General features: G+C 46.1%; 3 protein-coding genes across 5 annotated transcripts in view; 1 reads left to right on the top strand and 2 right to left on the bottom strand.

Moving 5' to 3' along the window:
• Positions 1 to 1979: 1979 nt before the first annotated feature.
• Positions 1980 to 27079, bottom strand: part of LOC310756702 (carnitine O-acetyltransferase-like) — a 165320-nt gene continuing 140220 nt past the window's right edge. Inside the window, exon 14 of the mRNA XM_083601303.1 lies at positions 1980 to 2010. Within this exon, the coding sequence (XP_083457429.1) occupies positions 1995 to 2010 (16 nt within the window). The 3' untranslated portion in view covers positions 1980 to 1994. The remainder of the gene's footprint in view (positions 2011 to 27079) is intronic.
• LOC310756895 (zinc finger protein RFP-like) lies at positions 3041 to 12056 on the top strand. Its single transcript, XM_083601823.1, has 7 exons — positions 3041 to 3527; positions 4037 to 4132; positions 4678 to 4908; positions 5378 to 5400; positions 6769 to 6890; positions 8264 to 8296; positions 10688 to 12056. The coding sequence occupies exons 1-7, from the start codon at positions 3096 to 3098 to the stop codon at positions 11203 to 11205; spliced, it is 1455 nt and encodes a 484-aa protein (XP_083457949.1). The 5' UTR covers positions 3041 to 3095; the 3' UTR covers positions 11206 to 12056.
• Positions 16808 to 22714, bottom strand: LOC310757166 (zinc finger protein 684-like). Of its 3 annotated transcripts, none has more exons than XM_083602390.1 (4): positions 22454 to 22714; positions 20607 to 20733; positions 19459 to 19569; positions 16808 to 17762 (listed from the first exon to the last, which is right to left on the bottom strand). In XM_083602390.1, the coding sequence occupies exons 1-4, from the start codon at positions 22496 to 22498 to the stop codon at positions 17200 to 17202; spliced, it is 846 nt and encodes a 281-aa protein (XP_083458516.1). In that variant the 5' UTR covers positions 22499 to 22714; the 3' UTR covers positions 16808 to 17199. The 3 variants fall into 3 exon arrangements, with proteins under 3 accessions (XP_083458516.1, XP_083458517.1, XP_083458518.1); XM_083602391.1 differs by having other exon boundaries at positions 22331 to 22714; XM_083602392.1 differs by lacking the exon at positions 19459 to 19569.

Below are 27079 nucleotides of genomic sequence, written 5' to 3' on the forward strand. Positions count from 1 at the left end.
CCTTTCTCAGCCTCAATCCTGTTCTCAGATTCCCTTTTCCTCCTCCAAGATCTCCACTGGCCAGGGAGATGGAAGTTTCAAAATCCCTCTTTTTTGCTGCTCCTCAGGGAAGCTTATGTGACAATTCAGCAAAATCTCTATATCCAAAGAGACCTGTTTGCTAGTTGAGTGCAGATTGCACCCTGGAACCATTCCTCAAAACAAATTAATAAATAGAAAGAACATGAGAGACCTCATGGGTGGGGGGGCATTGGCAGTGGGGAAAAGAATTTCTAAGTCCACCTTGCTTCCCGGCCTCTAGAAAGGTCAAGATCTTTGGCTTCGGACAAGTAAGGATGGTTGCTTGGGGGGCATTTTCGAGGGTCTTCCTGACTTATGCAATATTGCCTTTGCATGCACAAAGAGTCGGACAAGACTAAACAACAACAAAAATGCTGACCCCAGGAATGTAACCCCCCACGTAGGTCTTGGGCCTCGAGGTAACAAAATCCTCTCTGACAATGAAGAGCCTCTGTCAGAGGTTCTGAATGACAATCTAGACTAGAGAATGTTAGGGGGTGGGGGTAGATTCCCATGTATACAATTATTTTCTTCAAGGTGCTTTGTAGTGAACAATCAGATTATTGTTGTTTAGTCATTTAGTCGTGTCCGGCTCTTTGTGACCCCATGGACCACAGCACGCCAGGCACTCCTGTCTTCCACGGCCTCCTGCAGTTTGGTCAAACTCATGTTGTGTCCGTCCCCCCCCCCCGAGTTTTTAGGCAATCTATGGGTCTGAGGATACCCACCCCCAACAGGTTTTTACTGTTTCCCCTGTGACGCCTCATCCCTTCCGCTCTAGACTGGACATCTCCAACTCCACAGAAATCCTGCCCTGTTCAAAGGAAAGTATGGTGTGGGAGACAGGGGGGGAAGGATCAGGGGCCCACAGCAGAGGCAGGTGGGGGGGTGTCACGTGTGCCAGGCCTCCCTCCGACCTGAGGAACCAATATCCTATCAGCCAGCACTGAGGACCATGACTACTGAGGTTCATGCTAGGTTGCCTGTTAATAAAGTTCCTCTCCTCCATTACTTGATTGTGGGTGAGGAGGCCAGTCTGGCGTGTACTCCTGAGACCTGGATAGGGAAACAAGATGGAGTTGGTCTCACCCAGTTGTGCCCACCTGGCTACTCAGTGCAGAATCAGGGCAGACTTCAGAGCCAGCAAGTGGGGGGTTGCTGTGGTCTAGAGAGATTCTCTTTCTCTCTCCAGATGAATGGGGATCTACAGTGTTCGTTCCTGGCACTGGGTAATTAATTGGGGCAGATTTGGGATTCTGCTGGCTGCTTCACTTCCCAGCAGTCCCCCTGCCTGAGTGGCAGAGCCAGTCTTGGTGGCAGAGTTGAGGGCTCCCAGACTGCTGCATCTGGGGGGGACATCCATGTTGAGGCGACTGACTCTGGGGGTGGCGGCTCAGGAATTCATGGCTGCCTTGACAACTATACAGAACCAATAAAACAACAAAAAACAAGAGCAGAACAATTATACAAAAATTAATCCCCAACCAAATATCCGTCCCACCCACCCACCCCCAACAAAGGAAAAAATGAAAAAAAGGAATAAAAATTTAAATTGCCACCAACTGCTTGAGGACATTTTAAAACACATTAACCGCTTGGAACAGGGAAGCAATGGCAGAACACTTCCCACATTTCCCCCAAAGTTTGTTCCAAACAAAGTTTGTTCCAACTGGCCTGGGCCAGTTGGAAAGGCCTTGGAAGGAAGAAGAAGAAGAGTTTGGATTTGATATCCCGCCTTTCACTCCCTTTAAGGAGTCTCAAAGCGGCTAACATTCTCCTTTCCCTTCCTCCCCCACAACAAACACACTGTGAGGTGAGTGGGGCTGAGAGACTTCAGAGAAGTGTGACTGGCCCAAGGTCACCCAGCAGCTGCATGTGGAGGAGCGGGGAAGCGAACCCGGTTCACCAGATTACGAGTCTACCGCTCTTAACCTCTACACCACACAGGCCCTGCAGTCCTCCCCACAGCCGATGGTCCGAGGCCTCACCGCAGCAGGAGTCCCTTTATAGCTGGGAGAGAGGGCCTGGGCCATGCCCCCTGGGCCAGTTGGAAAAGGCCTTGGAAGGGAGCAGGCCCAAATTAGACCCAAATTAAGAAGAGTGCCCTCACTTCAGCATGGATCAAATGAAATGTCAGAGAAAAATGTTCAGAGCATCGACACTGAATTTTTTTTAAAACACTGATTTGAAAAGAATTTTATGAGGAATGTGTCAACCACCGAACAAGAATAATTCAGCAGTATAGTGGTACCTTGGGTTACATACGCTTCAGGTTACAGACTCCGCTAACCCAGAAATAATACCTCGGGTTAAGAACTTTGCTTCAGGGTGAGAACAGAAATTGTGTTCCGGCAGCGCAGCAGCAGGAGGCCCCATTAGCTAAAGTGGTGCTTCAGGTTAAGAACAGTTTCAGGTTAAGAACGGACCTCCAGAATGAATTAAGTACTTAACCTGAGGTACCACTGTATATAAAGATTAAAAAATCACAAGTAAAAAGAGAGAGAACTCTTCCCCTCACCCAAAAATAAAAAAGAAAGATAAATGATTCCATCCATGTTAATTTTTCTGAGAGGATTGACAGACTGGAGATGGGATCAGTGGATGTAAAAAAAGCGGGAAGAAGCTGGACCTGAAAACAGCTTAAAAATTCCCCAGGTCGGTGGCTGCTGAGGGGTCTCCAATTGTCCCGTGAGAACGTGCATCGTAGTGGAGGGTTGGGCTGCGATGCTCCTTGGAGGCTGAACATTGTGCCCTGAAGCTGGAAAGATTTAAAAATGAATTTCCATATCAAAGACTTAAATCCACTTAAATCCACGTCTCAAAGGCAGCAGAGATCCTGAGTCACCCTGCTTGAGTTTCCTGGGTGGGGCAAGCAATATGCCAGATCTCCTTTCTAACTCCACATCTGCAGTGCAAGGAAATTTTGAGTCACCCCCTGGAATCTCCTCCTGGGGAGGAAATGGAAACACATCCATTCGCGCGCGAAAAGCAAAGAAAAGTGATCCAAGCTCTCTCTTCCTGGCGAGGCAGCAGCCATGGCTGCTTCTGGGGGTCCCGTGCAGGATCTCTGCGAGGAAGCCACTTGCCCCATCTGCCTGGAGTATTTCAGGGATCCAGTGATCATCCCAGAGTGCGGGCACAACTTCTGCCGATCCTGCCTGATCCAGTGCTGGGGGGAATCCGAGGGAGAGGCTTCCTGCCCTCATTGCAGGGAAATCATTCAGCACAGGAACCTCATCCCCAATCGGCCACTGAAAAATGTTGTGGAAATACTAGTAGCCGAGAAAGTCTCCCTTCCAGGGGAAAAGGAGGCAGAAGGAAAGGGGAGGGTCTGCGAGAAGCACCAGGAGCCCCTGAAGCTCTTCTGCAAGGAGGAAGAAGCCCCCATTTGTGTCGTGTGTGACAGATCCAAGGAGCACAAGAAACACGAGGTGGTTCCTCTAGAGGAGGCGTCCCAGGAGTACAAGGTAGGAAAATGCAATGGGTCTTGATTTGGGGTGCAGTGGGGAGACATAGGTGTGCACAAGGGAGACTTGAAACAAAATGTTTTACTACTGTACATACACACACGCCAGACAAGAAAAAATCTCCAGTAAGAGATCCTGGGCTGCTTCACAGGGGCCAAATTCTGGGATGCAGAAGGGTGACCCAAGCACACTACAGTGGTACCTCGGGTTAAGTACTTAATTCGTTCCGGAGGTCCGTACTTAACCTGAAACTGTTCTTAACCTGAAGCACCACTTTAGCTAATGGGGCCTCCTGCTGCTGCTGCGCCGCCAGAGCACAATTTCTGTTCTCATCCTGAAGCAAAGTTCTTAACCTGAAGCACCATTTCTAGGTTAGCGGAGTCTGTAACCTGAAGCGTACGTAACCTGAAGCTTATGTAACCCGAGGTACCACTGTATTTAACTTGCCTATTATCTGTATACTAAAACGTTTGTTTTTAAAGAAAGGAACCAAACTGTTTTCTCTTCAGGATCGACTCTGCAGCTGGATACAAATTCTGAAAAAGGAGACGCGGGAAACTCTGGCAGTTAAAGCAGACTTTGAGAAGGAAAGCCGAGACTTGCTTGTAAGTGTTGCTCTTCCCGGGATGTGGAAAACTGCCATATATTTCAGAATCGCTGTCTGAAATCCAGAAAGGGGTGTGTGAGAGAGAGGGGGGGTGTTATCTAATGCACCCCCTTACTATTTATAATGGCCTGATTGCCCAAAGAACACGAAATAGCATGGGGTGACGGGTGTTTGTAAGCTTGCTTCTGAATATTGGTGCGAATGTCAGATGTGCCCTTCCAAAGGAATTATCAGAACTGATCTCTTGAGTCTGCAAAGCCTCACTCTTGGTTCCTGAGACTCACCCGCGGTTCTCACCTTTTCATTTTACAGTGGTACCTCGGGTTAAGAACTTAATTCGTTCTGGTAGTCCTTTCCTAACCTGAAACCATTCTTAACCTGAGGTACCACTTTAGCTAATGGGGCCTCCCGCTGTCACCACATGATTTCTGTTCTCATCCTGAGGTAAAGTTCTTAACCCAAGGTACTATTTCTGGGTTAGCGGAATCTGTAACCTGTAACCTGAGGCGTCTGTAACCCGAGGTACCACTGTATTTGCTGCAGAAACGAACAGAATCAGAGAGGGAAAAGATGGTGGCTGAGTTCAGACGGCTACGACGGTTTCTGGAAGAACTAGAGAAAAATCTCCTGGCCCGGATGGCAGAGGTGGAGAAGGAGGTTGCCAGGAAAAGCGAGGAACACCTGGCCAGGCTTTCAGAGAAGCTCTCCTCTCTTGAAAACCGCATCAAGGTGATGCAGGAGAAGTTTCAGCAGCCAGCGAGCCAATTCCTGCAGGTAAAGTCTTGTTCTGAAGTGACAGAGTGGAGTGTACCAATTCACATTATAAACAGGGAGATGCCATTTTTGAAATCTCCCCCCCCCCCACATAAAAAAGTAAGCCAATCAGGGGAGGAAAGCTGAACTGGTACACATTAACCCAGTCTTCAATACTTTCCAGCCTGAAACTCACTTTTAAACCAAACATACATTTTTTAAAAAAAACAAAAAAACCTGCCCCTGCATAAATGGCTGTACTTTGTCATTTGACTCACTTATCTTATGATTATAGATGTGTGTGTATTTGATGGGGAAGGTTTGGTTTTGCACTTGGCCAATATATATATATATATATATATATATATATATATATATATATATGTATGCATGCCTGTTTCTGCTTCAGTTGTTGAGCGTTTGAAATAGACCCACTCCATGTTACACAGGGAAATGTCTTCACTGAATTTCCCTTTTTATTTCCCTCTAGGATATCAGAAGCTTCTTACAGAGGTAAGCACAAATTTCTCCTAGGAGCACTGCTGGGGAGCAACCCCAACTCGGGCGTAGGAAACTATGGGAATATGTTAAGGAGGAGAGAGAGAAACAACAGTGACCTTACTATATAGTGGTCATGGGAGATTTCAACTTCCCCCATATCTGTCGGAACTCAAACGCTGCCAAGAAATTAAGGTCCCACAAATTCCTCCATTGTCTTGCTGACAATTTCGTTGTCCTCACCAGCAAGGAGGAACTGATCTGTTCTGTGATGCTAGGATTCTAATTAAGATTCCACACCTACATAAAACTGCAGAGTTGAAAAGGACCCTGAGGGTCACCCAGTCCAGCCCCCTGCAAGGCAGGAATCTCAACTAACTCATATAGTGCAGGTAGCCATCCAACCTCTGCTTAAAAATCTCCAAGGAGGGAGAGTCCACCACCTCCTGAGGGAGTCTGTTCTGCTGTCGTACAGCTCTTACTGCCAGAAAGTTCTTCCTTAGTTGGAAGCTCCTTTCTTGTAATTTGAAGCCAGTGTGGTGTGGGAGCCAGTGTGGTGTAGTGGTTAAGAGCAGTAGTCTCATAATCTGGTGAATCGGGTTCGCTTCCCCGCTCCTCCACATGCAGCTGCTGGGTGACCTTGGGCTAGTCACACTTCTCTGAAGTCTCTCAGCCTCACTCACCTCACAGAGTGTTTGTTGTGGGGGAGGAAGGGAAAGGAGAATGTTAGCCCCTTTGAAACTCCTTAGGTAAAGGGACCCCTGACCATTAGGTCCAGTCGTGGCCGACTCTGGAGTTGCGCCGCTCATCTCGCTTTATTGGCCGAGGGAGCTGGTGTACAGCTTCCGGGTCATGTGGCCAGCATGACTAAGCCGCTTCTGGCGAACCAGAGCAGCGCACAGAAACGCCGTTTACCTTCCCACCGGAGCAGTACCTATTTATCTACTTGCACTTTGACGTGCTTTTGAACTGCTAGGTTGGCAGGAGCAGGGACCGAGCAACGGGAGCTCACCCCGTCGCGGGAATTCGAACCGCCGACCTTCTGATCGGCAAGTCCTAGGCTCTGTGGTTTAATCCACAGCGGCACCCACGTCCCTTTGAGACTCCTTAGGGTAGTGATAAAGCGGGATATCAAATCCAAACTCCTCCTCCTCCTCCTCTTCTTCTTCTTCTTCTTGTCTTACCCTCCAGAGCAGGAGGAAACAAGCTTGCTCCATCTTCCATGTGACAGCCCTTTAGATATTTGAAGATATCCTCTCAGTCTCATCTTTACCAGGTTAAACATGCCAAACTCCTGCAACCGTTCCTCATAAGGCATGTGGCTTTACAGAGAGCTACTCTTCATTGGAAGGATGGTGGGTTGATGATGATCTTCTCCCCCAGGTCTCGGGCAAAGCAGAACTTGCAGGATCCTCCGGCGGCTTTTCCTCCTGCCCTGAAGTGGAGGATCTGGGACTTCTGCGATATAAATCCCTTCCTGATGGGTGTCATGAATAAATTCAGAGGTAATGAAAAAGTGCTGCAAGGTTTATGTTAAAAATTGTGCACGAATGCTTCGAGGTCATTTGCAATGTGAGCAAGGCTGGGAAATAGAATAATTAGGCAATGAAAAGGCAAATATATTGAATTGCAGAAAGGGCTCTGCTCAAACATAGTCCAGACAACTGCATCCTGCTCATTTGTAGATGCTATGGGCTTCAGCATCCAGCCTTGTTTAACAGTGGGATGGGGGAATGATTTCACATCGTCCCAACTCTGGATCCCTCTAGCTCAATATTGTCTACACCAATGCTCTCAGAGTTCAGGAGTTCAGGCAAGAGGCGTTTCCATCCCTCCCTGGACAGGCCAGGGATTGACCCTGGGACCTGGCATGGCTGAAGATAAGGCCGTCCTCCAATGGCAGCAAGCCTTAACTCCCCACTCAAAAACCTGGGAATTCAATCCACCCTCTCGGTCTGGGGAGCTGAATTTGCAGCCAAAAAAGGGACAGCTGAAACTCCTTCTCCCCTTCCCAGGATCAGGAAGGTTCAGGTGAGATTTGGCAGCTCCTCAAGGTTTCTGGGGAGATCTGTGAGTGGGGGGGCGGGTCCCTGTTTTTCCAAGGAGACATAAGCTTGTTGGTCCAGGCACCGCCCCTGCCCTGATGTACACAGGGAGAATCAACATGGTGGCTTGCCACCCACAATTCCCATCATCTCCAGCCAGCATGGTCAGTTCCTAGGAATGATGGGACTTGCAGTCCATAACATCTGGAGGGCACCATGTTGGCCACCCCGAGCTATAATGCTATGAGCTCATTGAATTGTAGGGGACCTTTTGCCAAATGCAAAAGGGTTCATTCTTAATGGATATTTGAAGTAACGACAAACCACAGGTGGAGGAGAAAGTCTGGATTTATTGAGCAAAAATAGGACTTTAGACCCACATACAAAAATGCAAATCCTCACCCAAGGTCAAACAAAAAGGCAGGCAATCAACAAGCTGTTAACACAGAGGAGCTAAACAGCCAACAAACAGCCACATCTCCCTCTTTACAAGGGCACAGTACTAGGCTACCAGTAGAATCCCTCCTTCCAGCTGCAGGGAGGCCCAAGGACGAGCTTAGGTCAGTATTGAATGAAAGGTTAATTGCACAAGGCCAGCTCCAGCTCCAGCTCCTAAATCCAAATTCTTCCGCATTTCCACTAAAGGGTCATCTAGTCCAACCCCTTGCAAAGCAGGAATTTTTTGCCCAACATGGGTCTTGAACCCGTGACCTTGAGATTAAGAGTCTCACGCTCTACTGATGGAGCTACCAAGGCTCATGTTATCATTACCAGATTTCTGACCAGGAATGGTGGTGTGGCACTGAGTCTCTCTTTCCCCTTTCCTTCTCCAGAATCTCTGCGGTCAGGACTTCAGCTGAGAAAAGGTAAATTTCCAAGTCTGTTTTGGGTGAAGAGCTCCAAGAGGTCTCCTTCAGAAGGGGGTCATTGGAGACGCATTTCACGTTCTCATATCTGTGTCCGTTCACCAATAAAGACTGGCAGAACATAGGTGGTGGCAGCAAACAGCTTAAACGATCCGGCAGGTGGGTCCACTGCCCCACATCAGAGAGATCTCCCCCCATATGCTTTAAGCTCAAAGAACCCAAATTCTGTTGCGTGTCCTCTTCTGCCTGTGACTCACTCAGCTGTGTGTTTTTCTTCATGCACAGACAATAAGATTATATCCTCCTTAGCCATGAGTCCAGACATGTTCCCTTTCAAGACCTCTCAGATGTTTCTTTGTTATTTTGTCAGGGATGTTCTTATCCAAAAAAGGAAGGCGGCAACTCTGCTGGGGCTGGAGCTCCATTAACTCCTCCTAATCTAACTCCTAATGGGATGTGGGTGGCGCTGTGAGTTAAACCACAGAGCTTAGGACTTGCCAATCAGAAGGTTGGCGGTTCGAATCCCCGTGACGGGGTGAGCTCCCGTTGCTCGGTCCCTGCTCCTGCCAACCTAGCAGTTCGAAAGCACATCAAAGTGCAAGTAGATAAATAGGTACCGCTCCAGCGGGAAGGTAAAAGGTGTTTCCATGCGCTGCTCTGGTTTGCCAGAAGTAGCTTAGTTCTCCTGGCTCCCTGAGCCAATAAAGCGAGATAAGTGCCGCAACCCCAGAGTCGGCCACAACTGGACCTAATGGTCAGGGGTCCCTTTACCTTTACCTTTAACTCCTAATCTCATAAAATGAGGGAGGCAGTGCAGGATGTGGAGGCAGAAACCTGGTCTTGTCCTTGACATTTTAGGAGCAGGTGAGTTGTAGTGTAGCAGGGCTGGGTGATATATCAATATATTGTCCAAAACTGGTTTGAAATCCATATTGTGATAATCGGTTTCGTAATTTTTGACCTGGTAATATATCACGAATCACGATGTGTGTATGTGTGCTATGCAAAAAACACAGGGAAGGAAAAGCCGGGAACCCAGCCAATGCTTCTTTCACTTCCGGCTGCCTCTGTTAACTCTGCCAGCTCAAACACTCCTTTGCCTCATGCAGGGGGCAGCGAATCTCAAGAGTGGGTGCCTGCAAAAATCGCGATGTGGGAAAAACCGTGAAGCCAGCTCAAGCTCCATCCTTATTTCAGACATTGTGATATATCAGTATATTGCAATGTTTAGCTGGTGATATATCGTGACCTTGAAAACCAGGTACAGTGGTACCTTGCTTCTCAAACTTAATCCGTTCCAGAGGTCCGTTCCAAAACCAAGGCGCGCTTTCTCATAGAAAGTAATGCAAAATGGATTCATCCAGACAGAACAACCGCTAAAACAGCAATTTAACATGAATTATACTATCTAACAAGACCATTGTTCCATAAAATGAAAGCAATAATCAATGTACTGTACAATAAAATAAAAAAGACAGTATTGTAGATAATAAAAAAAATTAAAAAATATATATCTTACCTGCACTGATGATAGTAATTGTTTGGATGGGGGGCTTTTTAAAATCCATTTCTGCAGTCACACAATCAATCAATCAGTAGCTGAACTGTGTTCCGCACAGTCACAAGAACAAATTAACCAAAAAAAGCCTTAAAAAAAACCAATGCAAAATAAATAGCAAAAACAAAAGCGCCAAACTTAATCCATTCTGGAAGTTCGTTTGACTTCTGAAATGTTCAAAAACCAAGGCGCAGCTTCTGGTTGGTGCACAGGGCCATCTTAAGCATATCCGGCACCGTGGTGCAAAGATTCCCCCCCCCAAGTTGCTGACCTTTTTCAGGGGGAAACCCCAAAGTTGTTGACCTTTTTTTAGGGAGCTGACACCACACATACACATTATTATCCCTGCTTGGGAAAAGAAAACAGGAAACCTAAACAAAGAACCAGTAAACAGTTAGGATGCAGCTTAACTGCGTATCAGAAAGGCACCCAGCCAATTTGGTTGCCAATAAATATTCCTGCAGGCATTTCTGAGATCATGGTCTTTCCAACAAGTGGCTTTGTTAATTGTCTTACTTCAAATGTTGTGATGATCCTATGCCCTTTTAAAATGTGGTTTTGGGGAGTGAGGGGGTTATTAGGGTTGTTGTTCCTATTTTGATTATGTATTTTGTGGTTTTATATTTTGATTTTATCGCCCAGCCCTACAGTGCAGCTGCCCCCAGGAGCCTGCTGGCCTGAGACAACTGCCTCACCACGCCTCTTGGACAGGCCGGCACTGAAGCCTTGTTGACAAAATAAGGAAGTGTTTTCCCCTGCCATATGTTTAGGCTCAATCCCGGCTGACGTTGCTGGTCTTCTCTTCCCTCGCCTGACCCCCCACCCCACTGCAGAAAACGTAACTTTGGATCCAGGCACAGCCCATTCCCTGCTCATCCTGTCTGCAGATCTTAAGAGTGTGAGGAAGGGAGAAAGGCATCAAGACATACAAAACAACCCGAAGAGATTCGACTACCAATACTATGTGCTGGGACGTGAGGCATTCAAGGAAGGCAGACATTTCTGGGAAGTCGCTGTGGGGAGCGAGGGGGAATGGGCCGTGGGGGTAGCCAGAGAGTCTGTGAAGAGGAAAGGCGAGTTCATCCCGGGTCCTAAGGAAGGGTTCTGGCGCATAGGGAAGTGGAGTGATCAGTACAGGGTCTCCACCCGCAATGGGCACCCTGTTTTGATTCTGGGTGGGGAGCCCAAGAGGATCCGAGTGGCCCTGAACTGTGAAGGGGGACGGGTGTCCTTTTACGATGCAGATACAGCAGCCCTCCTCCACTCATTCTCAGAAGCCTCTTTCTCTGGAGAGACCCTCCAGCCCTTCTTTTACGTGAGCAAGAAAGGCATTTTGAAACTCTCTGCCTAAGGGTGGAGACAGATGGGCATAAACTCACTGCATTGATAAACCTTTCTCCCTGGCAGTGGGCGGGCTTTGGCAACCTTTAGTAACACGGTGCCCTAAGCAAGGTCAAAATCTGCCAACCCCAAATGGTGTTTCTCAATTGCGGGCATTCTCAATTTTGCACCCCCTTCAGCTCAGGGCCCTGTTCAGGGCAACCACCCACACCACCCAAAATGCAGGATCAAACTCACAAGGTTACTTCGGCCCTGAGGAGCCATAAGTTGCTGCAGAATGATTGGCTGGCCCATGTGGCATTCACGATGCCACGCCTCCTTTTCAGCCCAGTTCTGTACAAGGGGTGCTACCCAACCCTTTGCATTGTTTGACAAAGTTGGCCATGTTTATTAACTTCAAAGGGTATACTCTGAATTGTTTTGGGCACCACACACAACAATGATTTTGGCTGGCTCTTGGGTCAATCCAGAAGACTGTCAAAAGCATTTTAGTGCCAACTTCTCCTAATAAACACATGCCTATATGCAGTTTTGACCAATGTACACATTCCCCCCCCCCAATATATTTCTCCTACCATAATGCATCTTTGTATGTTATTTTCACAACAATATTCATTTTCACGCTACCAGTTTTTGAGCACTTTCACCCAATGAACATATTATTGTGAGCATAGGTTTGGCTTGGGAAATGGCATTGCAATATTTGGATAAATGCGCATTTCAATGGATAGCTATGTTTTAGGATGTCAGGGTTGCTATTGGAATGCATGGATCAGATTGATTCAGTTTTCAGTATGTTCTTTTTTAATTATTTTTTAAAACACATTTTTATTTTTATTAAAGATTTGTTGGTTTACAAAAGTATGCGCAATGTCTCTTTTGTTTCAAATTACGTTTTCTACAAATCAGTTTCATTTGTTGAGACATTAGTGTTACATTGGGAAGAAAAGGGGGAAAGAGGTGGAGGGGGGCATGGTGAGTGGGGGTGGCAATGCTTCAACCCCACTTAGTGTGGGGTTTTGTGTCAGCGTCGCTTGTGCAGGTTCTCTTTACTATTCACTCGTACAGTGGTACCTCTGTTTGCAAACGCTTCTGGTTATGCGTGCTTCGGGTAATGAGCTCCGCTGACCCAGAAGTATGTGCTCCTGGAAGCGAACTTTGCCCCCAAATGCGAGCCGAAATTGCGCACCAGAGGTGCATGCGCAGCAGGAGACGCCATTAGCGAAAGTGTGCCTCAGGTTGAGAACGGTTTCCGGTTACAAACGGACCTCCAGAACGAATTAAGTTCGTAACCAGACTGTACTCCTTTGGTGGTGAGGGAGGTTGGGGTTGGCCTAGGGGGATTAAGGAGGCAGAGGAAATATTTACAGTGGTACCTCTGGTTGCGAATGGGATTTGTTCTGGAGGCCCGTTCGCAACATGAAAAGAACGCAACCCAAAGCGGTGCATCTGCGCCGGTTGCGATTCACCGCTTCTGCACATGACGTCATTTTGCACGTCTGCGCATCCGCGAGCAGCGAAACCCAGAAGTAACCCTTTCCGGTACTTCCAGGTCACCGCAGGACTTAACCTGAAAGAACGTAACATGAAGCGGACGGAACATGAGGTATGACTGCAGTTTTTTTTAGGAGAGCCAATATGACTTCTGGATTGCTCTCCTGTGCTGTTTTAGACATGTGGTTTATATACTTATGTATGTGTGCTTACCTTGTGCAATTATCAACAATTATTCTATATTTGAGACCTTAGAATTCCTATAACACCTAGCACCTAAAGCTATATAATGATGGTGCCAGATGAGCCTTTCTGAGGACAGCATTCCACAAGTGGGAATTGGCCCAACATGGGGATGTCGTCTACCATCATTCAACATGGGGGGGTATCTGATGGGTTTGGGACTTTGAAATTGGAAAACCTGCTTTTAAAAGTCCTGCTCCACTGAATATCAAAGGTTATGCAGAGCTGGTAAAAATTTATGCCATCATAGTGTACAGAAAATTCCTTTTTGTTGTTGTTGTTTAGTTGTTTAGTCATGTCCGACTCTTCGTGGCCCCATGGACCAGAGCACGCCAGGCCCTCCTGTCTTTCACTGCCTCCCGCAGTTTGGTCAAACTCATGCTGGTAGCTTCGAGTATTGCAATTTTACATATTTCCTGCAAACACCCCTTTACTAATGAACAGCGTAAGCTTGAGTGCTCTGCTTACACAGAGCTGCATTTCTGCGTTATCTTCCACCAGGGAACAGAAAGCTATCCAAGTGGAACTTGGGTGACCTCTGCCGGCACATGGAGAATTAAGTGTTGGAAAGCATGAGGAGAAAAATGGCTATCTGCCACCAGATGAATGATGGAGACTTTCTGATCAGCAAGCCTAAGAGGTTTAGTAGTTTAGACCACAGCGCTACCAGCATTTTACCATTTTTGTGCATGGGCAGTGCTGCTTTGGCTACCTAAGTGCAACAATACTCACAGCCTGGACACAGGTTACGGAGGCAATGATATGCTTTTTGTGGACTAGACTCCAGTTCATCAAATTCATGAAATAACTGGAATATTTCTAGCGTGCCTGGAATAATCCTACACAAAATGGAATGATAACCATCCCCTCTCCCTTACTTCCATAAAGATCATATTAAGAGAGCACTTGTAGCTATGCATGTACCATACATTTAAAGTACATTATTATTATTAAATGTATATACTGTCCTTTATCAAAAAGACTACAGAGAGATTTACAGCATAGAGCACGAATGTCAAGATGTAATATCTGTCCAATATGAACAAGACAAGTCACCCAAGACTCTGAATTGTGCCTCAAAACAAACTGTCAATCAGGCAGCCGAAGGGCTTGTCTCCTGAGTGAATTTTATTTATTTTATAATTTCTATACCACCCTTCATCTGAGGATCACAGGGCAGTTTATAACATAAAAACACAAAAATACATAATATAATAACAAAGAAAAGCCCAATAGCCCCCACCTTTATTGAAACTCTCTGAACTGAAACATTGTAATTCACTTAAACTTTGAATTCTCTCTTTAAAAACATTCTTTAAAGTCTTTTTTTCTTTTATATATTTTTAATTGAATCTGGTCAAACAAATAAATATAATAAAAACAACAGAAATGCAGATAAAAAGCAGCAGCAGAAAAGCAGAAAAAAAGAGTGATTCTCAGTTCGGTTTCCACTAGGGAACTCTGAGCAAAACATTTTTGATTTTCTGAACATTTACAGGGTTCCTCCCATGTGTGAGCTCTCTAGTGCTGACGTACCACCAAAATTTTTCCTACATTCCAAGCATTCATGGGGATTCCCCCCCTCCCCCCCCCTGTGGAGGTTTATGTGATTTTCCAAAAGGCTTGCACATTGATTTAACTATTTCCCACTCATGGCATTTGCAGGGTCTCTCCTGTGTGGACTCTCTAGCCCAGGCTTCCTCAACCTCGGCCCTCCTGATGTTTTTAGACTACAATTCCCATCATCCCTGACCACTGGTCCTGCTAGCTAGGGATCATGGGAGTTGTAGGCCAAAAACATCTTTAGGGCCAAGTTTGAGGAAGCCTGATCTAGTGTCTGAGGAACATAAAGCATTGATAAAAACTTTTTCCTACACTCCATTTATGAGGTTTCTCTTGTGGAGCCTGTGGAGTAGTGTTGTAAACAAAAATTGCCCTTTTCCCTTGTGGGGTATCCAAGAGCCCATATAGAGTCCTTACATAGGTTCCCTATTGGTAGGAGAAAATAACAGAGGCCAACCAGAGAATATTGAGAAGCAAAGCAACTAGTAAGCTTGATCTTTATTGATCTGTTGCAACAGGGTGCTCCCCTCATCTGCAGGAGAGGAGGAGGCACCCAGAAAAATGACGCGCAAGGCTTTATAAAGACTTTTGAAATTCCCACCCTGTAGATCAAGACCACCCCCAGAAACATCATACCTACATCACAGAAGGGGTGTAACCTAAGACCACCCTCCAGATACATCATACCTACATCACAGAAAATGCAGCCTAAAACAGAAATTTGAATGTTGTTTATCTCCTGTCTGGCAAGTTACTTGACTGGATTGCCTGGGGAGCCTGGCCAGTCTTTTGTAATGATAAATACTTAGTTCCTGGGCCAGGTCACAGGCTCACACCCTATTCATATCTTAAATGTTCCCTTAAGACAGGATTTGTGAGGAAAGAGACAATGGGGAGGTTTCCCACTTTGACCTTGCAAAGAAAACATTTGCTCAGTTTAGGAATCAAAATGGTTCCAGGTCGGTCTTCCTGTGCTGATCTATGTACGTGCTTGGTTGGTACACTTATGAACATTTAACATATAACTAAGACCTCAAAGGACGCGGGTGGCGCTGTGGTTTAAACCACTGAGCCTAGGACTTGCCGATCAGAAGGTTGGCAGTTCGAATCCCCACGACGGGGTGAGCTCCCGTTGCTCGGCCCCTGCTCCTGCCAACCTAGCAGTTCGAAAGCACGACAAAGTGCAAGTAGATAAATAGGTACCGCTCCGGCGGGAAGGTAAACGGCGTTTCCGGGCGCTGCTCTGGTTCGCCAGAAGCGGCTTAGTCATGCTGGCCACATGACCCGGAAGCTGTACGCCGGCTCCCTCGGCCAATAAAGCGAGATAAGCACCGCAACACCAGAGTCGGCCACGACTGGACCTAATGGTCAGGGTCCCTTTGCCCTTTACCTTAAGACCTCAAAAATCCTATCACATTAGCTTGGGGGGGGAGGCTGTGGGTCTGTGGCCCCGGGCACATTTTTTTTGAGGGGGCACAACCAGGCACCTCCACAACAGGCTCCCTCATTGGAGCCTGGTTCCAGCGCATGAGGGAGCTTTCTAGTGCAACAATCCAATGCTGGCAGCTGCAGATATACTCCAGGGCAGAGAGAGGAGAGTTGGTGGCAACTTGGGACGGAAAAGTTTGTTTACTGAGCAGGTTGAGTCACTGAGTGTTTTTTCCTCCTCCCTGCCAGCAAACACTTACCTAGCAACAGCTCCTGATTGGCCAGTTCCATGAGAGGCAGTTGGAGTGAAGGGAGAGAAGGTGTGAGGGATTCATTCAGTCTGTGAGGGGGATTCTGTCAGGAGAGTTCATTCTGACATGGGGTAGAGTTGAGGAGAGCCAAGAACTGACAGTATATGCTCTCAGGTTCTGAATCACAGAACACTTAAAATAGAAAAGACACAGTCCCCCACGGGAAAAGGGTCCTCAGAGGGAATACTCTGACAGGAAAGGGCAGTACAGTGGTACCTCAGGTTACATACACTTCAGATTACATACGCTTCAGATTACAGACTCCGCTAACCCAGAAATAGTACCTCGGGTTAAGAACTTTGCTTCAGGATGAGAACAGAAATCGTGCTCCGGCGGCGCAGCAGGCCCCATTAGCTAAAGTGGTGCTTCAGGTTAAGAACAGTTTCAGGTTAAGAACAGACCTCCGGAACGAATTACGTACTTAACCTGAGGTACCACTGTAGTGATTCTGAGGCAAAGGAGGATTTGGGGGTCTGTAAAGAAACAGTCCAGTTAAAATCTTAAATTCCTGAAGTGTGTGGGGGAGAAGTCTGATTTATGGAAGATGTGTAAAAGAAAGTAACCCGAACAGCATTCAGCTTAAAACTTGAAACTGTACTCATTTTAATAAAAAGCAACAGCACTGTTTGTTACATTTCAGTGGAAGAAGAAGAACCAAAACTCCTAGTTTACATCTGTTCTAATAAAGTTTGTTTGCAACCTGTTTTCCCAAAAGAAAAACCCACTGTCGCTCGTGATTCATTCTCCGTTGGGGATTTCTCCTGTGGGAAAAGGAAACAGAGGGCTGGCCTAGCAGCACCAGGGAGAGAAAGTGCTGTTGCGCCGTTGCACCCCTCTCCTCGGCTGGGTGCCGCCAAGGCAGTTTTCTCACGCCTGGCCGCAGCATACCCTCTGCCACTGTGTGGATCTTTTGGCGGCTCAAAAGCCACAAGCGTCAAGCAGAACACTCTCTACACTTCATGCATTTATAGGGCTTCCTCTCTTGTGTGAAGACTCCGATGTTTGAGGAGGTGTGTTTGTTGGGAGAAACACTTCCTGCACTTCCCACAACGATAGGGCTTCTCTCCTGTGTGGATCCTCTCATGAGCCTGAACCTGCGACTGCTGAGTGAAACGTTTTCCGCACTCAGAACATCCATACGGTTTCTCCCCTGTGTGGATTCTCTCATGTGCTATAATGTGCGACTGCTGGCGAAAACGTTTTCCGCACTCAGAACATCCATACGGTTTCTCCCCTGTGTGGATTCTCTCATGTGCTATAATGTGCGACTGCTGGCGAAAACATTTCCCACACTCTGAGCACTGATAGGGCTTCTTTCCAGTGAGAACTCGCCGGTGGCTCAGGGGGACCTCTCTCCTTTGCGGTTTACACGTTCGCTCAGAAACTGTGGTTTTTTGACAGAACATGTTTGATGCTCTAAGCAACCGTGAGGTTTTTTCTCCAGTGTGGCATTTCTGCTGTTCGATAAGGCAGATCTGAGGAAGATTTTTCCCATACACAGGGCACAACGGCAGTCTCTCAGCATCACCTGCAAGGATAAACAACAATTCACTTCTGAACTTGAGAAGGAAAGAAAGGAAGGTAGTAAAATAATAAAGGAAGGAAACAATACATGAAGATGTGCAAGAAACTGAAATTGGTTGGTGGGGTGTGCATGAACAATGATTTATCATCTGTCATTGATAAACGGCCTCGGTCCAGTATATCTGAAGGAGCGTCTTCACCCCCATCGTTCTACCCGGACACTGAGGTCCAGCGCCGAGGGTCTTCTGGCACTTCCCTCGCTGCGAGAAGCCAAGTTACAGGGAACCAGGCAGAGGGCCTTCTCGGTAGTGGCACCCGCCCTGTGGAACGCCCTCCCACCAGATGTCAAAGAGAAAAACAACTACCAGACTTTTAGAAGACATCTGAAGGCAGCCCTGTTTAGGGAAGCTTTTAATGTTTGATGCATTACTGTATTTTAATATTTTGTTGGAAGCTGCCCAGAGTGGCTGGGGAAGCCCAACCAAATGGGTAGGGTATATTATTATTATTATTATTATTATTATTATTATTATTATTATTATTTCGTTCTGCTCAATTATTTTTACTTCACCCTACACATGTGTGGGTCATTCAGCGCCTTTCTGTGAACTACAAGAACCAGCAGTCCCATGTAATTTATCTGTTACTGGACACCATCTGAACTGACTACAGGCTGAGAATGAAATGTTTTAATATTCTTCCATAAATAAACTTCTTGCACATAGAAAAGTAATGTGTCAGGGGGAAAACTTCACTCCCCCCGCTCTTTTTTAAAAGCAAGCATTAAGACATCAGACCATAGAATCATAGAACTGTACAGTTGGAAGGGACCCCAAAAGTCTTCTAATCCAACCATCTGCAATGCAGGAGCTGGATAGTGTATGGTGCTGATAACGCTAAGGTTGCAGGTTTGATCCCTGTAAGGGTCAGCTGCAAATTCCTGCATTGCAGGGGGTTGGACTAGATGATCCTTAGGGTCCCTGCCAACTCTGTTTAGCTTTATGAGAAAGCTAAAGAATCTCTGACAGATGGCCATCCAACCTTAGGGTTTTTGCCTCTCACTAACCAAGACAAATATTCCTAAATGGGAGCCAGGATAAAATAGTTGATAAAAAAAAAGTAATACAGTGGAACCTTGGTTCTCGAACTTAATTCGTTCTGGAAGTCCGTTCAACTCCCGAAACCATTCAAAAACCAAGGCGTGGCTTCCAATTGGCTGCAGGAGCTTCTTGCACTCAAGCGGAAGCCATGTCAGATGTTCGACTTCCGAAAAATGTTCAAAAACCGGAACACTTCCAGGTTTTTGGCGTTCGGGAGCTGATTTGTTTGGCAACTAAGCCGTTCAGGAACCAAGGTATGACTGTATAGTGATTCTTATAACATGGCAAGGGACAATGTCAACTGGAAACTGTGAAGTGGTCCACAGCTTAGGGGAGGTACAGTGGCTGTTACGGAGGTGTTAACAGTTCTCTTCTTCAGTGTGGAATAAACTTTGTAGATAAGCAAAGCTGAGGTGGCAAAAGGAATTAAAAGACTTCTACCATAGGGATGCAATGTCTTCTGGGTGATTATAATTCTCTCTTGGAACAAAATGGCTCATATATAAGAGCCAATTCTCAAGAGGCAATTAAGAGTTCCTGGTAATCCCTAAATGGTTTTGTGTGTGTGTGTTTTTCCACCAGCTTCCCCTAACTTCTCACCTGACTCAGTGTCCGACATCCCTGATGCATCCAAGACTTGAGTACCCGGCACCCAGGGCTGTTCTCCCTGTTCCAGCTGGGAGATGAGAGGTGGCTTAGCCAGTAAAAATCCTTGCCAAGAAGGAACAAAAGAGTGAGTAGTTTGGTGGAAACTTCCTAAATTCGGGGATGGGAACCTGTGCAGATGTTGTGGCATTCCAACTCTCATCAACCCCGGCCAACATGGCCAATGGCCAGAGATTTTGGGGAGTTATAGACCAACAACACATGGAAAGCTGCAGATTCCTGGTTCCTGCTATCATTGAAGGGAGAGAACAGAAGACAAGACAGCTCCTTTCAAAAAGCTGCAGATGTCTGCTAGCTCCATCTGGTATGCTGGCTGAGACCCTACCTGCCTAGAGGCTGTCTCACCAGAGTGGTGCATGCTCTGGTAATCTCCTGCTTGGACTACTGCAACGCGCTCTACATGGGGCTACCTTTGAAGGTGACTCAGAAACTACAGCTAGACTGGTGAATGGGAGTGGCTGCTGGGACCATATAACACTGGTCCTAAAGGATCTACCTTGGCTCCCAGTACGTTTCTGAGCACAATTCAAAGTGTTGGTGCTGATCTTTAAAGCCCTAAATGGCCTCAGCTCTGTATATCTGAAGGAGCGTCTCCACCCGCATTGCTCAGCCTGAGGTCCAGCTCTGAGGGCCTTCTGCCGGTTCCCTCACTGCGAGAATTTCTTATACTGATTTTTGGTAATTTGTAAACTGATTAGAGATTCCTCTTCAAATAAGAAGCGGTGCACAAAATAAATAAATCACCACACTGATGTTTAACTACCACAACAGCTGTGATACCCCAGGAGAGATAGATTTCATTATTATAGACCACCCATGACCATTGCCTGTATGTAGATCTCAGCACAGAAACCAAAGAGGCTGCTGACGGAAGCATAAAGCAACGCATTTCCATGCTACCTGTGTCCAAGTGCTCTCTACATTCTGGAGAAAGAAAGCAAATGGAAGTCTGACCAACTGAAATAAACTCAACTCTCCTGAAAATGTAAAGGATTGGTGGGAGAGAAGAGATGCCATTGACAAACGCACAGGTTCCTTGAAAATCATCCAGCCTCCACCAAAAGAGGAATCAAAATGCTTACCTATCGAGGCCAAGTTCTCATAATTCTCCATCATGACTTCAGCGTACAAGGCTTTCTGATACGGATCCAGCAAACCTCCTTGTCCTTCGGTGAAATACACAGCCACATCCTCAAAAGTTACTGGACTCTACAGGAAGAAAAAGGCCTCGGTTGCTCTCTTCTTTTGGCTAGGACTTAGCCAAAGTGATGCCTAAAATTCAGAGCTGGTGGCAACCTGGGAGGGTTGGCCCATAATGTGCAGTGATGATGTCATCTCCTTTACTTATCAGAGTGCTGTTCAAGGATGGGAGATGTATAATGATAATGAATGGCGTAAAGGTAAAGGGACCCCTGACCATTAGGTCCAGTCGTGACCGACTCTGGGGTTGAGGCGCTCATCTCGCTTTATTGGCCGAGGGAGCCGGCGTACAGCTTCCGGGTCCTGTGGCCAGCATGACTAAGCCACTTCTGGCGAACCAGAGCAGCGCACGGAAACGCCGTTTACCTCCCCGCCGGAGCGGTACCTATTTATCTACTTGCAATTTGACGTGCTTTCAAACTGCTAGGTTGGCAAGAGCAGGGACCGAGCAACGGGAGCTCACCCCGTCGCGGGGATTCACGAGTCCTAGGCTGTGTGGTTTAACCCACAGCGCCACCCGCATCCCTAATGAATGGCATAGGTGTGACCAAAATATGGGCGCCCCTGTGTGTGTGAGAGCGAGTGAGTACCAGGGCGGGGGGTGTCCATTCCTTTCAATTGCCCAAGTAAACCGTGGTTTGCTTCTTTCCTCTAGCTCAGCCTTTCTCAACCTGTGGGTTCCCAGATGTTGTTGAACTACAACTCCCATCACCTCGACCTAGCAAGGCCAGAGCTCAGGGATGATGGGAGTTGTAGTTCAACAACATCTGGGGACCCCCAGGTTGAGAACCACTGCTCTAGCTCCACCTTGGCCAACTTGGTTCTTTCCTGATGCTTTGGACTACAACTCCCATCAGCCCCTACTCCCCGCATAATGAACTAGAGGCTTGGTGGCACATTGGAAACTGTCTTACACATGTCAGAATATTTGTCCTTCCAACTCCAGAATGGTCCATTATGACTAGCAGAGCAAATACCACCTACCCAATCCTTCACTAGAAATGCTAAGGGTCCAAATGTCCAGCAAGCAAAGCTGCAATTATTATTATTATTATTATTATTATTATTATTATTATTATTATTATTTATTCTCTACCCATCTGACTGCGTTGCCCCAGCAGGAACCACTGGCAATGCTGTTGTTATTAACTGTTGCTATTATATTTATCACCGTTACTAAAATGTATGCACATGAGTCTGACCAAACTGCGGGAGGCAGTGGAAGATAGGAGTGCCTGGCGTGCTCTGGTCCATGGGGTCACGAAGAGGCGGACACGACTAAACGACTAAACAACAACAACAAATGCACCACCCTTTGTCTAAAGAAACAAAGGAAACGAAGTCGGTCTCGGCTGCGGCATCTTAAGAGGCCACCATTCGAATTGCGCGCCAACCCGCCTCGTTTAAGAAGAGGCTGCGCAGGAGGGAGACGAGTTACAGGGAATCGCCCGCGCGCGTAACACGCGCACACGTTCAGAGCGAACACCCGAGCCTTTAGCTCTGCCCAACTCGGGCAGGCGCAGCCAAGGAGAAACGCGCCCCTAAATTCCTGCAGAAACCGAAACACTCTCCCCACCGCGCCTCCCATTTCCCCGCCGCCACTGACCGGCATCTGCACCACCCGAAGAATCATTCAGACGTTCCCTCGAAGCTGCTGCCTTTCTTGCAGGTACACACCCCGCTTCTTCTATCACGGGATCTCAGCCCTTCGGGTCCCCGTTCCACCAACCTGCAGAGGTTTAGACCACTGGTCCCTTAGCCTAGAGATTTGCATTTCCTAGAGGATTTCTTTCGGCGTCGTTTGCGTCCGTCCGTCCCCCACAATACCACTTCCTGCCGGTCGTGGGAAATGCAGGAGTCCTCATTTTGGGTCCTCATTTTTACGCGCGCGCATTCACACGCAGCCTGAGTTTGAAAGACCACATCGAATCAGATTTGGAAGGGGTCCTGAGCATCATCTACTAGTCCAGCCCCCTGCAATGCAGGAATATGCTGCTTTCCCACGTGGGGATCGAACCTGCGACCTTGGTAGAATCAGCACCATGCTCTTAACCATATTCTGCTCCCAAGGATCTACCTGTGCATAAAAACGAGAAGCTTTTGGATTTCTTAAATTCGCCCTAGGGGCACTTTCCACCATAGGAGGGGGGAAAAGGTTGTCCAGCTTTGTTTTCTCCATATTGGAGGCGAGAGGGGGGAGAGGGGGGCCATGAAACTAGGCAAAATATTCACACCAATCCTGCAGGGTAGACCACTGCCATTATCTCCATACGGCCTGCTGAGTTTCCCTGCTATGCTGTGAAACTGAAAGCACTGAAGGAAGAAGACTGAAAGAATTTAAAATTATTAAACAACTGAACAGTTAAGTTACAAGTTTGGAGCATCGGAAAATGTTGATGAGAATGGGATGGGACATGGCCAGCAGGAAATGGCGGACCCTTATAGAGGTGAGCTGGGAAATTTCAAAGGAAAGACATCGGCTTGGGTTTGCTTGTTTGGGCGACCAAAGATTGAACTGTTAAAAAGATTTTCTAGGAAATACAGTCTGCCTCCCCGCTGCTATTATGGGCTGGCTGTTAAGGTGCCTGGGAAAATACGGAGCCAAAGGGGTCAACCTTGGAATTCCCATTTTAGAATGAACAGAGGTATTTGGACTGGAAAGAATATTTGACAGAGTGGACTGTGCAGATAAGAAAAGGAAAAACATCTAGTAAAAGTGAACTATTGGGCTTTTAGACATGCAGAAGGGAGGAAAGGAATTTATTTTAGAAATGATGATTGCTGATTTATTGTAGATCGATAATTTGTGGACAACCCTCACTTGTAGATACTAGTTACAGGTAGGTAGCCATGTTGGTCTGCCGTAGTCAAAATAAAATAAAATTTAAAAATTCCTTCCAGTAGCACCTTAGAGACCAACTAAGTTAGTTATTGGTATGAGCTTTCATCTGCATGCACACTTTTGCTCATATCAATAACTAACTTAGTTGGTCTCTAAGGTGCTACTTGTAGATACTGTAAATGTTAAAATATTGTATGTGCAGGAACTAGCAAGCGGACAGCTGATGGTTAAGGATAAGTAAGTTTAAAAACAAAAAAAAACCCTATTGTAATGTAAGATTAATTGTAAGGAATGTAAACTAGAAACAACTAGGAAAATAAAGCAGCAACGAAAGGAAATTTTGGACACATCAAGAACGTAGTGCAAGAAACCAGTTTTTGGAGAAATTGCATTATATTTGTGTTAATTTGCAGCTGATCTGGTAAAATTTGGAAAACGAATAAAAACGATTTTGCGAAAGGTTCCCTTTATCTGGTTTAGAGAAGTCGTGTGAAAAGAACGGAAGGAAGAACCTTACCTGCCAGGTGTGCAGCTGAAGACTCAGCCAGAAATTTTCATGGCCACATGCCTATGTCACTTCAAGTACAACATTCCTATAGAAAAAATCTGTCTTGGCCTGAGTGGTGCAGCTTTCAGTATACTGAAGTGTGCAATCAAATACACACACTTACCTGGGAGTAAGTTCCACTGAGCACATTGAGTCATTTCTGAGTCAACATGCACAAGGGCTGCTCAGTAAGAATTAACAAAATGCAAATATCCCAATTTCGCATCTTTAAGTGCTTCTTAATTTTAATTCAGATGGGAGCAAAGTAAGACACAACATAAATTCAAAGCTTTGCATCCTTTGATCCAAAGCAAAGGCAACCTACATTAATAACAAGGAAAGTAGATGTAACATATGCTAATAAACTCAGTTTATGCAAACATTTTAAATGCCAAAATAAGGAAAGCTAAATGCACGTTATATTTTCAAGAACAAACTACCCCACCTCCACTAAAACATAAGGAACTATGTATAGTACTCATCTGATTTAAAACCAGTCTCAAAGAGACATTATCTTGTGGCCAGTAAGGAAAGCCTCTATATTTAAGGAGGCAGGGAAGTTCTTTATTTTTCTGGATGTTGATTTGCTACAAATTACTTACATGTGTGGGTAGACTAGTAAAAAAAAAAAGTCGAGAATTTAAGGCACCAGGTTGATTTAAACAAGCAAAATTATGTTTATCAAACAGAGGGAGAGATTTTTTAAAAGGTTGCAGTTGAGTCGCCTGCAGGTGTCCCAAACAATTCATCCAATTTATTCAAGTTATCAAAAGGCGACAGCACTTTGCAAAGGCAAGGCAGCCACCCTTGTGGGCTTACGACACACCCTTTTAAATTGCCATGGCCTGAACAATCTTCACAGCGCATCACTTTCAGCAAACTAGAACCTTTTCTGCAGCTTCTCCTGTCAATAGTAGCAGCACATTGGACATTGGACATTATTCCCTTTTAAGCTCCCCTTGCCCCACACCAAAAACACTCCTATGACCAGACTGAACTGCTTCTCAAACAGCTTCCCTTAAAAAGCAGAGGAAGGGGAGCTGGTGCCCTCCCAGATCCCATCAGCCCCAGTCAACACAGCTGGAAGCCAGGAATTATGGGAGTTGTAGTGTTGCTGACAAAGATGGAGGTTCCTCACCCCTGCCCTAAAGCTCAAATTAGACACTGATGTTAGGGGAGGACCTGCTAGTCAGCTGCATCTCCTTTTCCTGTATGGATAGCTCAATCAGTAGACCACAAGACTCTTATTGATCTCCGGGTCAAGGGTTCGAGCCCCACATTGGGCAAAAAATTCTTGCGTTGCAGGGGTTGGACTAGATGATCCTTGTGGACCCTTCTGACTCTACAAGTTCTATAACTCTCTGACCCAGAACTAATAAAATAAAATAAAATAAAAAAATACCTTCCAGTAGCACCTTAGAGACCAACTACTGTATTTTTCATTCTCTAAGACGTACCTGCAGCATCTTAAAAAGCAGAGACATGACCTTGCCAACAAGGGTCTGTATAGTTAAAGCTATGGTTTTCCCAGTAGTGATGTTTGGAAGTGAGAGCTGGACCATAAAGAAGGCTGATCGCCGAAGAATTGATGCTTTTGAATTCTGGTGCTGGAGGAGACTCTTGAGAGTCCCATGGACTGCAAGAAGATCAAACCTCTCCATTCTTAAGGAAATCAGCCCTGAGTGCTCACTGGAAGGACAGATCCTGAAGCTGAGGCTCCAATACTTTGGCCACCTCATGAGATGAGAAGACTCCCTGGAAAAGACCCTGATGTTGGGGAAGACTGAGGGCACAAGGAGAAGGGGACGACAGAGGGCGAGATGGGTGGACAGTGTTCTCGAAGCTACAAACATGAGTTTGACCAAACTGCGGGAGGCAGTGGAAGACAGGAGTGCCTGGTGTGCTCTGGTCCATGGGGTCACGAAGAGTTGGACACGACTAAACAACAAGACGCACCTAACCATAAGACGCACCTAGTTTTTAGAGGAGGAAATGGGGAAAGCCCTGGTTTTTTCAAGATCAGCTCAAAGTTGTGCAGCTTCTTTTGCAAAGGGGGAAAAGCCCCATTTTTTTGAGGATCAGCTAACAGTTGTGCAGCTTGTCATTGGTATGAGCTTTCGTGTGCATGCACACTTCTTCAGATACCTAATTAAATAAACTAATTTAAACTGCAAGAAGGCATGAAAAGGGCAAAAATGGCACAAAAATCACAGCCAGGCACTCTGGCGTATCAGTCTACCCCACTTGTCGTCGTTACCACAATGTCCTCCAGCGATGCAGAAGACCCTGTCACCATTCAGGCCAGTCTGGTAAGTGCTGCTGGCTTTTGAAAGGGTTTTTTTTTAAAAAAAGGTTTTATAGAGCTATAGGTGTTTGCAGGCTTTTTAAACGATGTTCCCCACGACACATAATTTAACGTAACCCCTGCGTTAGGTTGGGGAGATGCCTGTATAATATTTTAATTGCTTTTACGTGTGCAGTTGTTTTACATGTGTGGTTATAAAATTATTTTTAAACGAAGTTTGTATTTTAAATTACATCACTTTAACTTTTTGAGGGGTGCTGCCCTGGGCTCCTTTGGGCAGGGGAAAGGACAGGACAGAAATTTAATAAATAATATGGTTAATTGTGAAATCGCTTCATGATGCTTTGCAGGAAGCGATTAACAAATGAAAATAATAATAATAATAATAATAATAATAATAAAAATATTTCCGAGAGGCAGGGAAATGTCAAGTGCAGTAACAACACACCACTGATCTCTTTTCACTTGATGTTACTGGAGAAACTGGAGGAATCAGATGCATGTCAGTCCTAAGCACAAATCTCTCAATTCACGTCAAGTTTAGGGCTTTGGAAAAAGCACCGTTCAGTGCAACCAGCTCTGGACTCAGGTGCTTCAAGAGTTTATTCACCTGAGAGAACTCCCCTGTGCAGAATTTAGAATGTGGCAGTCCAACGTGGGT

The sequence above is a fragment of the Podarcis filfolensis genome (genome assembly GCF_964270895.1).
Source record: "Podarcis filfolensis genome assembly, chromosome: 2".
NCBI classification, from domain to species: Eukaryota; Metazoa; Chordata; class Lepidosauria; order Squamata; family Lacertidae; genus Podarcis; species Podarcis filfolensis.